Genomic DNA, 12,344 nt, shown 5'->3' on the forward strand with positions numbered 1-12,344 from the left:
TGGGGAGGAGAGAGCACTGGGAGAGCGGACACAAATGCGCAGCTGCCTGCCTAGCCAGCAGTGTGACATTGAGGGGGGAAGGCGGGGGGAGGGGGGGGAAGGCAGTCGCCACTTTTGTAGGGGGTGCGCGGGTCACGAAAGACTGAGAGTGTCGCGCTGGAATGTGGAATGCGCGCTGGAATGCATGTGCAAAGGGTCGCTGCCACGGCGGCGGCGATGCCTGCGCTCGGCGGCGGCGATGCCTCCACTCGCCACTTCGCTCTAAGCGGGTCAAGCCCTTCGTGCGCTTCGAGTAATGCGGCTTAAAATGCATGCATTTGGGTCGGGACCGGAAGAAATTTCGAATAAAGCGATTTCGTTATAATGAGGGATTACTGTATCTGCATGGCTTCCACACGAGACCTACAGTACAAAGGCACATTTCCAAGTATCAGGTACACACCCAACAGCTTGAAATCTCCCTTCGCAGAACCTAGAGGGTTTGCAATTTCTAATTTGTCCTGATATAACAAAATTCGCATCAATTTATTTTCTCCCTTCTTCAAAGGTTGACATGAAATGTAATCTTCAAACCATTCTTCAGAAGGACTATGCTGCTCACTGGTTAGCTAAGACGTCAAGAATTTTATCAGGCTTTCAACTGGCACGTAGTGATATATAGACTCATGATTTTGTCTGTTGAAGCCTATGCTGAGCAACGAATGCACTTTTGCCTTGAGCTCTCTTGCTTCGAGGTCGACCGCACTTGGTTCACCATTCACAATCTCTTGCGCTCTGGCATCATCCAAAACCTCAGCTTTGGCCGCTCTTTTTGCAGATGCCTTCGGCCACTTATTTAGTTTAGGCTGAAATAATAGAATCAGGGTTGCAAATCACATGTTCGAGGGTCCCTGAAATGGTTTCTGCTGGATTTGTTTTGGTGATTCAGGGATATGCTTCTCAAAGCAAAGTTATTAGGTAATACAAAATGGGAAGGGGAAGTGGCTGCCTGTGTATTGGCTAAGCAAGGATATTTTTTAGCTGTTAAATGAATCACCTACCTCACCTGCTTCGAACATTACAGCAGGCTGAACCCCAAGCAATTAACTGCGTCATTCGAGGCGGCGAAATAGGCAACAATATGTGCAGTCGTGGACAAAAGTTTGCGGGATGCAGATGTGTGGAAAAAATTTATTGCAGTGCGTTTTGGCACAGCATGTGAATGAAATGCATAAAAGCATAAGGAGACAGGCATTTTACATCTGCTTGCTTAATGCCATCTCACTGGCTAGTGAGGCAACATAGAAATAATTTAATAATTTTCTTTCGGCAAATCTGCACCACGCAAACTTTTGTCCATGACTTGGTTTGGTTTGGTTTATTGGGGTTTAACGTACCAAAGCGACTCAGGCTATGAGAGACGCCGTAGTGGATGGCTCCGGAAATTTAGACCACCTGGGGTTCTTTAACGTGCACTGACATCGCACAGCACACGGGCCTCTAGAATTTCGCCTTCAAGAAATTCAGCCGCGGCGGCTGGGATCGAACCCGCGTCTTTCGGGTCAGCTGCTGAGTGCCGTAACCACTGAGCCACTGTGGTGGCGCTTTTGTCCATGACTGTACAGGCATGCAAAATACACGCCACCTATTTCGGCACTCCGCTTTGCGACAGAGTGCTGTATGGCCACTTGCTTGACGTCCACGTGATGCTGTTACAAAATTTTGAAGGAACAGCGTGAAAGGCATGGGCAAGAAAACAGGAAGCACAGGACAAGCAATCATCCTGTGCTTCCTCTCCTTTTGTTCGTGTCTTCCTGCTGTTGCCCTTAAAATGTATTGCCAACTCGCCAGTTTAAGTAAGGCAGCTTGAATGAACGTGCCTGAAGGCAAAACAATGTGAAGACGATAATACCAAGCAACTGCTATCGAGCTTACTGTGAGTTAAAATGCTTGGCTGCATGAGAGCATATTATTTGGTCCAGTTTTTCTAACTTGTCCCTCCCTGTATCAGTTCTGTTGCTGCCCTGTCTGTTTCCTTAGTTCACAGTACAAGCCTGACCAGTAACAATTTTCTTCTGTTACCCACCTTCCTTCGCCGCCTAGTACGATGCTGTAGTTGCTAGCGCGGTCCAGCATTTGCATCAATTCGCTTCGAACATTTTGCTAGAAAACCTTAACTTGTTTCTCCTAATTTTTGTTTTGCCACGTAAGCAAAACAAGTTTTAGTTCGACACTCAAAACAAAACGAGCCTCACAACAGTTCGAATTTTCCTGTGTAGGAGGGGCGTTTGCCGCGTTTACTAGGGAAGGTTAACGTCGTGCCCTTTGCTGGTTCGGTACATGTTTGCTGGCACAATGCCTTTATTGCTTCACTGCGGCCAATAAGACATGAAAGGTTTGTAACAGGCAAGGCTTGGAATATGGGCATGCATATTTCCTTGCAACAGCATGCACACCACAAAGTTCAATAACTGATCTCTGAAATATGACACACTGTAGCTGTAAAAAGAATGCACTGGTTCAGTGATGATAAAGACTCCTGTAAGGTAAGTGCATAAAGTTCAGGAAGCATGATGGAAAAATCATACAGGTTCGGTGAACATCGAAACTTCTGAAAGCTAATTACATAATGTTCAGCAAGCGCAGTAAATTCAGACCTTCCCTGGTAGCACAAAATGTTGCAGCTACATTGCAGCAATGTTTCACTGCAACGTTGCTACAGCGTAGATAATGTCCTCTTGAAATCACATTCAGCTAAAGTTAGCATGCAGCATCACAGCAATGTTACTGCCACATTTCAACAATGTTGCTGGATCATTGCTGAAATGTTTAAGCAACATTATATAACATTTTAGGAAACATAAAACAACATTTCAGTAACTTACAATATATGCTTGCATGTTGGATGCACACCTTGAAGATTGTGCTGCTGCCTTTCATAGCTTGACCAGCCAACAGCTTGTAAGAACGGCAGTGCTTAAACAGACAAACAAATCTGCAGAGTGACTAGAAAGACTTTTTATTGCTGTTCGAAGCTTGACCCCGGAACTAATGGAGATATTTCTGGCCTGTAGTCGGCAATGCTGCATCCTCCATGAGTCCCTGCTGAGTGTAGCCCAAGTGCTGCGAAGTAAAAAAAAAAGTTGCACTTAAAACTAGGAAGCCTGATGGAGAATACCTGCAAGAACAAAAATGTTCTACTAGCTTTTGTATCCAATCACTGGTACCATAGACATGCTTTGACAGAAACATGCCATGAAGAGTGCGAAACATGGAACTTAGATGAAATTTATGTTCTTTGCAGTGCAGTGCTATGACTGCAGAGAGGTCATGGCGGAATAAATTTGTGTCCGCAACCAAAGCACGGTATAGCTGAGAGTCGGCACTGCACATCGCTCATATGGACACCTCGTTCACTTTGTTTTTGAACTTTCTGTTGTTCCCAGGAGCATATCTGTAAATAATACTGTGCATCAAAAGAGAAAAACATGAACAGGGAGAGATATTGTATAGCATTACTAATTCACAATACCACCACGCATACACTGTCATAACTGTTTCACAGGTGCTGTCCAAACTAAGGCCTGCTGTCGGCCAAGTTGAATGACGCAGTATGTGCTGATAGTTGTGCTCGTCAAGCACAGTGCACCTTAAAGGCGTCTTGCACTTTGAGACATATATCAACATATTTGACAAAGCAGTGAGGTGAATGACTTAGCAAGAAACAGTTTCTCACCCTTGCTTAATCCTTGATGGGGCATAGCATAGTCAATCAGCTGCATATGAGTGCACCTTCTTATCTGTGACTCGAGCAAACTTTTTCTTCACTGCCACTGAAAAGTTCAGAACCAAGAATGCAGAAAGTTGTGTGATCATCCATTGCAGCAAATGATATACTTCTATTTATTTATTACCTCAAAGGCCCCGGTTGTGGGGCATTACATGAGGGATGGGCGGATTACATGCAGGTTATATAAAGATTACAGAGTACATAAAGATCAGGATACATAAAGATTACAGGATACATAAAGATCACTGATTACATAAGGATGGCCTCAATCTTTTTCTTGAAGTCGATGCAGTTGACGATGAGTACGGCTTCCGGCGGCAGATCGTTCCAGTCCCGAGATGATATGACAAAAAAAGAATGGAAATGAGATGTAGTTCTTGCAGCGGGTGGGTATTGTTACGGGACGGCGGGCCCGCGCAGAGAAAGGCACAGAGACTCAGACACAGGAGACTCAGACATAACCGGCCGCGGCGATTTGCCCAAGTTCCGAGTGACTGGGCCTAAAGGTTCTCCATTCGGCTGCAAGCCAACCACCCTGAGGATCTGGTCTCGCCTGCGGATGCCTTGACGAAGGTCCTGCTGTTGTACCTGTAGCTGAAGAATTCCCCTCCTCAAATTCTGCACCTCCGTCATGTGGTCTGGTGGCAGCATCAACAACTTCTCCCTGAAATCATAAACAGCTTGCCGAGTGATCGAAACGTTAACCATCGTTTCCTCATTTTCCACCTGCCCCTGTGGGATCATCATTGGTGGGAAGACAGTCTGCAGACTCGGCACCTCGTCCTTCGAGGAGCTTCTCTGTATTTTCAGACTGTTGCTGTTGCTGCTAAAAAACGAGGCTAAGCGCGAGCCAACGGAACTTCCCTTAATTAGCCCGCACGATGGCTTCTCCGCCTCACAGTCGCAGCTGCTTTTTCCGCATGCACTCTTTGTATTTCTGCAATGGCGACTGACGGGCCCTGAGTCAGTCAGTGATGCTAGGCCTTGCTTCTTCAGCCACGGCAGCAACTCGACGACCACGCACGTGAGGACCACTTGGCATCCTCGACAGCGGCTCCTCTCGATCCCGCCGGTCTGTACGGAACATCATGGACGAAGACTACGACCTCGATGGTTTGGAGCTTACGCCGATCGAAGAGTACGACTTCAGCAAGGCCAAGCAACGTGCCTCGGTGCTGTGGCTGGTGTCCAAGGCACACCAGAACCGGGTGCCCCCTGAGCTACGGGAGGTGTTCTACCGGGACCAGGCAGAGCAGGATCGGCTGCGGCCACAGCTGGTGCAGGCACTGGCCAGCGGAGAGCTGTACTGCTTGGCCCTGGCCAACATCTACGCCGACCCAAACTATCACAGCCTCAGCCACCAGGGCGTGGTGCAGGCACTGCAGCGCAAGGGGGTCGACGTGGAGCCGCCAGCCGACCACTGCCCCCTCACGGAGACGGTGCTTGTCCAGACTGCACCACTGCGCATGAGTGCCCACATGGCTGTCATCAACGGCATAATGGAGCTGCACATCAAGGAAGTGCTCATACCCATCAAAGTCTTTGAAGTGGTCAGGCGGTTTTCGGCCGTCAACTACCCGGACGAGGTGCCCCTGGATGCGGATGATGCTGCGCTGCTCTGGCTCAACAAGTGCTCGGTGAAGATGCGGCACCGCATTGAGGAGGAGCTGGGGCCCGGGCAGCCCCCCGTGGGGGGTCCGCCCATGGTGCAGGACCTGGGGGAGCTGAGTGATGGCTGCGCCCTGGCCGCACTGCTCAGCTTCTACTGCCCACAGCACCTGCCGTGGCAGGACTTGTGCCTGCCAGGCGAGAGCCTGGCCGACTCGCTCTACAACCTGCAGCTGAGCCAGCGCTTTTGCGAGGCTCACTTGCCACACGACGTCTTCTTCCTGACGGTGGAGGACGTGCTGTTTGTGCACCCCACCATCCGGCAGAACCTGCTCGCACTCCTGGCTGACCTGATGTTCATCTTCGAGATCCGGCCGGCCAAGTGCGTGCGACGGCCGGGACTGCGCTACGATCAGCCTAGCGCTGAACACACGCTGCAGGCGGCTCGGCATCGAGGAGAGTCCTTACGCAAGGCACGTGCCCTGCAGAACTCATGCAGCCACATTCCAGATCTGTGTCCGTCCGATGACCACAGCCAATCCAAGCACAATGGGGCCTGGCCGGAGGGAGCAAGGAGGCCCAGCCAAGGTGCAATGCAAGGTGGCCGCACGGTGCAGTCATCTGTTCGAGAGGATGAAGACTCGGACCAACTGAGCTCGTCACCAAGGTGTCGCTCAGACGAGGATGATGGCGTGGTACCTGGCCGGAGGCCTTTTTCTTCCCTGCGGCGCCACTCCAGTGGGGCCATGGAGCCATTGTTGCCAGCACGTTTGCGTGAGAGTAAGGAGCGAAGTAACTGTGATGTTGCCAAGTACCTGGAGTGTGGCGAAGATGTCTCGGTAGGGTCAGTGCCCCAGTCCCCTGCGAGAAGTGCACATGAAGTGATGCAACGAGTGCGTGACGCCGACGAGCAGGAGTCCGTGCTGCACAGAGGGCCATCTGGCACCTCCTTGAGCCTTCGAAGGAGTGCCTCCCGTTCAGAGTTGGGCTCACCACTGCACCGGAGCGGATCACGCAGCACCATCGTAGGCTCAGATCTTGCGTCGCCTCTGCACAGGAGTGCCTCTAAGTCTGACGTAGGCTCACCGTTGCGGAGGAATGCTTCCAGAACGGACCTCTTTCAGCCATCGGTGCTGAGTCGAAGTACGTCGCAGACAGATGTCTATGGAGGCTCCCCTGTGAGAAAGGGTAGACTCTCGACAGAACTGGAGCCAAAGAAACCGTTAACACTGGAAAGCTACTATGGCCAGCTAGCTGGAGGTTTGCAGAAGCAGGCCGGCTACCCACTTCGCCGAGAGTCCTCTCTCTCACACATGTACAATTTCTCTGGGGAAAAAGCAGCCCTGGAAATGACAGACCCATTTGAGACTGACATGTTTGCCGAACACAGGGAACGAACAAAGAAGGTGGCAGCTCAGACCATGAGCTTTGCACAGCTGTCGAAAATGAAGGACACTGCTGACTCGGGTAAAGCACCATCCAGCATCAATATTGTCTACATGCAGCAAGATGGCTCAGGGAACCGACTGCCCCCAGAGAAGCGAAAGCCTATGGATGGCAAATCGTCCTCCTCACCAACCTCCACGGGACAGCAGCATCAGGACAAGGAAGAGAACAGCAGAACTGTGGATGACATTGCCTCGCCCTTGGCCGCACAGCTAAACAATGTGCGGTTAAAGCTCGAGGAACGGCGGCGTAAAATTGAACAGGAGAAGCGCCGCATGGAGGAGCGGGTGAAGAAGCAGCGGCAGAAAGCAAGCAAGGCAGCTTTTCTACAAGCCGTGGCACGGGGGGACAGCAGCAAAGCTGCCGAGAGCAGCAGCAGCATGCACGAGGAGGAAGAGGAGGATTCTGCCTCAGCCAGCTTGGAGGCTCAGCAGCCGCAAAGGTGGCTGCAGCAGAACGGAGATGCACAGCCTGTGGAGGACTCGCCCCAGAGTGATGACTTAGACCTCGATGAATGTGTCTCGTCCATCGACCGGCTCAACACCAGCCTTACTGATCTGCAGGCTGACATCTCGCGCATCTCCAGGCAGCAGCAGGCCATCCAGAATCTCCTGCATGGTCCCCAGGCAGTGCCTTTAGCACCCCAACCTCAGGAGAAGTTCTTCCTGCACGGAGGAAGCAGCACGGACGACGGGGCCCAGCCTCAGAGCCTTCCCACCTTCTCCTCTCCGCACTATCTCGCGCCGGAGGTGGTGCAGCCGCCATTCCAGCAGCCTCAGCGTCGTCAGTGGGGTGACTACAGCATGGCACCTGTCGCCATGCCACCGCAGCAGCAACCACGCAGGGGACACTGGGGTCCCCCTGTGGTCGCAGTCGCCGAACAGCCACCTGTGCGCTGGGGTGCACCCTGTGGTGCCCTGGGGGACCAGGGCTATGTCGTCTATCCCGCGAGCCAAAATGAGTTTGCCTACCATCCGCCGCCGTACTACCAGAACGGTACTGCTCCTGACATTCGGCCAGTGGGCTACGCTAGTTTCACAATGCCACCTCAGCAACCGCATCAGCAACCGCTAACTTTACCACAACAGTATACGGTCTTGATGTGGTTGTTGCAGCTAGAAGGACGATGAGCTGTTGATATGATAGATGATCCTAAAGGTGAATGACAGAACATGTGGAATAGGCATAGTCGAGATATTTTTCTTCTAGTTTCAAGGTTTACAAAATATGTACAAAATATACAAAACCTATTCTACAATTAGAGAGAATTGTGAGCCATGACAACTTTTGAAGAATTCAGTAGAAAGTTAAAAAAGGACAAGTAATTAAATGACCAATTACTGGAATGTAATGGGTCTAAGGGCATTATACTTGATCTTTACTCTCAATTATTTGATCTTTTTATTGCCACTTGTGCACATTCTTTGCCTGCGTATGGAAGGCAGTCTATTACTAGTTTATAAAAATTAATTTGAGCCTTGAATTTAAGTCTCTAGGACCTATTCATGTGCAAAGAAAAATTCAGCACAGCAGTGGCAAACCGAGGCTTTCAGCTACTAGTGATGCTGTGGAAGTGACATGGCTAGATCAAAATGACCTCCTATACTGTTGATGCAAGGTTGTTGTGATCCACATGCAACAGATATGTGTGGTCTCACTCAAGTTTTTCAATATCTGTACTGAGTTTCTGCTGTTGTGCCAAGTGGCAGGGCCCATCACTTCGTCGTCTCGAGGGAAAAATACTTGACAGTGTCTGTTTCCCCAGCGACCAGGAGAAATTTGTCCTAAAAATTTCAGAGCACTTGCCTCTGATTGGCTACATAAAACCATGTGACTGTTTACCAAAACTGCTTTTGATATTCTCATGGCTGTCTTTCAAGAGAGAGAGAGAACGCTCAAGATCTACATTCCATGCTACCGCAAATAGCAATTTTCATCAATAGAAACTTCACTGCTCATTGGGTTGCAAGTGCTGCGAGTTGGCAGCAGAGCAATAGGAATTTAAGGCATCTTTTCTAGATAGTCCATGTGAGCCAAACCAGCAATCGTGGCTTGGAATTACAAAGATAATAAAACCCAAAAAGAAAAAAACGAAGACGGGAAGCAAAGCACATTATTAGCAGGTTCAGTTTGCGAGCTGGAGACTTGAGGCCGCGCGTGACAGGAAGACCACAACGGCGCTTTAGAGCACTTTTTGTCGCACTAGAACAATTTATTTGTAATTGCTTCCACTTCCAGCTCAGTCCAGCCACACTGATATTTTAAGCTTTACACCTCGAAGTTCTCAGTAGCGGATAAGGGCCGTCAAAAAAATAGGCGAGTACTCTTAATCTGGATCTGTTCATTGGCTAGAGCCATGTCAGTCCGGTACATCACATGTCAGCGGCGAAAATGAACTGCAACAAGTAACCAGTCAAGAAATTCTGGCTGCATGTAGAATGGACACCGCCAGAATGCTTCAACCACAGTCTAATAAATACTACGGGGTTTAGACTAAGCATCTTTCACCTCAGGTCTTTCTGAGGCATCTGTCTGACGTTTCGACTGTGTTGTCGGCTACGGTGCTGGGCACGCTTGTGTGCAGCAGACACACTCGCGTCGCGGTCGGCGCTGTTGTAGATTTCGGGCACACCACATTCAATGTACTCAGACATTCGCTCTTGTAGCATAGTGCCCTTCCGGGTACGAGACAGCACTGAGGCAAGGATTATCTCCTTCTTTATCTCAAGGTCGGCATTTCCAAAGTAACAGTGCCGAGGGAGCCATCTGAGCCATGCGTAAAACGCCTAAGGGGACTTGCTGCATTTTTCGCCAATCTTATGATGAGGCGCTTTCTTGCGTGCATCCGCCGTAGTGTTAGATCCTACAAAAATGATCTCGAGTCCCTCAGCCCACGTGGACCAGTCGTGACCGGTACAGTTGAGGTCAGTTGCTTGCAGACCGCCACGTTTGCGCTTCGTTGTTTCCGCTCGTTGCCGGCGAGGATTGATGCGATGCACTAGTCGCTTGCTTTCCACTTACACAAGTTAGATGAGCACTTTGACACCATTGTAATGTTTGATTAGGCCCGAATGCGTTATCGGCGTACAGATTGAGGCCGATTGACACCAACTTCCCGCTTCAAGCCGCCATATTCTTTGTTGTTTCACTGTTGCCAACAGAATGTCCAGATCTCTTGCGCTGTTTTATTTTATATCTTTGGGCTACACGGCTGGACAGAATACATTTTTTATTTTTATAATTATCGTCTTGACCGCGGTTACAAAAGCGCTATTCGTTCAAGACACCAATCAGCAATTTTAGCTGATTAGCACGCTTTCCAAAACTACAGAGGTCCTCCGCAGCTGAAAGCTTTTTAATGAACAAAAAAATTGCTTTCTTTTTCAACCGCAGCATTTTTAAATTTTTGAAAAGCTCGCTGAAACACTATAGGGACGCCCCATAAATTTGTGTGCTTGCTCAATTTTAGACCAGCATGGTGTTAAGGTTGACAACGAATATTTCGTGCTAGAAACAAAAAAAATTCAGGGTGCACTTTGACGATCCTAAGTGCACGAGGCGAAAGCCTTTCCACACAGCTTGCCATAGGCACACAGAAGGCGGCTATGGAGTGACTTTGTCATGACCCATGACTAACTAGTCATGATTGGATAATGACCATCTAGTCATGACTAACTAGTTGATGACTGGTTAATGACTTTGGTTTATGGGGTTTTAACGTCCCAAAGCGACTAAGGCTATGAGAGACGCCGTAGTGAAGGGCTCCGGAAATTTCGACCACCTGGGGTTCTTTAACGTGCACTGACATCGCACAGTACACGGGCCTCTAGAATTTCTCCTCCAAAGAAATTCTAGCCGCCGCGACCGGGATCGAACCCGCGTCTTTCTGGTCAGCAGCCGAGCACCATAACCACTGAGCCACCGCGGCGGCGGCGGTTAATGACTAACTAGTCATGAGTAACCAGTCATGACTGGTTAATGACTATTTATTCTAATTCATTGATTAATAACTAGTCATGGCTGATAGCTAATGACTTTATTAATGACTAATTAGTTGATGACTAACTAGTAATGACTAATTAGTTGACTGATTAATGACTAGTTAATCATGACTTCTGAGTAGTAATGACTAGTTATAACTCACTTCAGATGTAACTGACGGACGGGCAGGGTCATGGCTGCGAGTATGTGCCATTGAAGTTTTCGCCTTAATATATTTTCAACCTATGGGGAAAAAAACATTTTGCAATGTTACGCTAACATATTGCAGTGTAACATTGGTGCTGAGTTGCGTGTGTAACGTTTTTGCGAAGTTGTCTATTATTGCAGCAACATCCCTTCAATAATGCTTAAACAACATTGCTATAAGTGTACTAATGCTGCACAACATTTTGCAACGTTGTGCTAACATTGTAACAAGTTGTTGAACATTGTGGAATAAAGTACAACATAGGTAACATTGCTCTAATGTTGTAGCAACATCATGTGCTACCAGGGTTCTTTCGTAGCGGGCACACGTTGCTCAAGCTTTTCCGCGCCGCCATACGATAGTTCGTGCGCCAGGTTTTCATCTTATCCTCTGTCTGCGATTTTCAACATAGAGTAATAACTAAAGAATGTCTAGACAGGGTTCAGCAACGTTGCAAAGCATCGTAGCGCTTACCCGTAACTTGGATGATCCGCACTTTGTAGAACCCACTGCGTGTACTCTCATCCCCCTCCCACAATACATCATACATTTTTCTGTGCTCAATGTCATCATTGTCGTGGGGTTTGAAGTCTCGGACATCGTCTTCCGAGATGACAGACTTCTTATCCTCGCCTTCGTACTGTATTACTAGCATCGTGGTCGTGAAAAAAAGTAATAGTGCATAACGCAGCTACGCGACAGTGAGGTGGTAAAAATGTAGAACACAGACTGATTCAGCCATGGATACAGCTGTTGCTAGTCGCGTGTCTTATGGCAGGTAGCCAAACCGTAGCACTTACCCATCATGTGGATGATCCGCACTTTATAGAACCCTCTGCATTTACTCCCATCCCCCTCCCAGAACACATCATGCATTTTTCCCCGCTCAATGTCATCGATGTCGTGGGGTTCAAAGTCTTGGACGTCGTCGTCCGAGACGACAGACTTGTTATCCTTGCCGTCGTGCTGTATTAGTACTAGCATCGTGCTCGTGACAAAAATTGACAGTGCACAACGCAGCTACGCGACAGCGAGGTGGTAAAAAAGTCGAACAGAAAAACTGATTCAGCCACTGATATAACTTTGGCTAGTTGCGTGTCTTATGGCAGGTAGCCAAACCCATACGAGGATGCCAGCTAGTCGGTTACATGGGGAAGTCAAATCCAGCTCTGTTCAGCAGCCTGAAGAAGTGAAAAATATTAGGTGCACCAAAAGCACAGTCAGTTAGGTGCACCTGGAATGGCCAACGAGGAGTTGGAAGCAAATAAGACCAGGCAATGGCAAAGAGTGACGGCACAGGCAAGAGAATAAGCTCACCGAAAACTTAGATGC

General features: G+C 48.8%; 2 protein-coding genes across 4 annotated transcripts in view; both read left to right on the forward strand.

Moving 5' to 3' along the window:
* The window catches only part of LOC149346374 (uncharacterized), a 105,419-nt gene that overhangs the window by 15,573 nt on the left and 77,502 nt on the right, over positions 1 to 12,344 (forward strand). The gene's annotated exons all lie outside the window — the stretch shown is intronic.
* Positions 111 to 10,731, forward strand: LOC149346375 (uncharacterized). Its single transcript, XM_089586383.1, has one exon. It carries the CDS (start codon positions 4,858 to 4,860, stop codon positions 7,951 to 7,953), a length of 3,096 nt encoding a protein of 1,031 aa, XP_089442509.1. The 5' UTR covers positions 111 to 4,857; the 3' UTR covers positions 7,954 to 10,731.

The sequence above is a fragment of the Amblyomma mixtum genome, chromosome 4, assembly GCF_055824585.1.
Source record: "Amblyomma mixtum isolate Tamu chromosome 4, ASM5582458v1, whole genome shotgun sequence".
NCBI lineage: Eukaryota > Metazoa > Arthropoda > Arachnida > Ixodida > Ixodidae > Amblyomma > Amblyomma mixtum.

Bases quoted from the DNA above. Each gene is read 5' to 3' on its own strand.
- LOC149346375 (XM_089586383.1), top strand. From the start codon at position 4,858: ATGGACGAAGACTACGACCTCGATGGTTTGGAGCTTACGCCGATCGAA.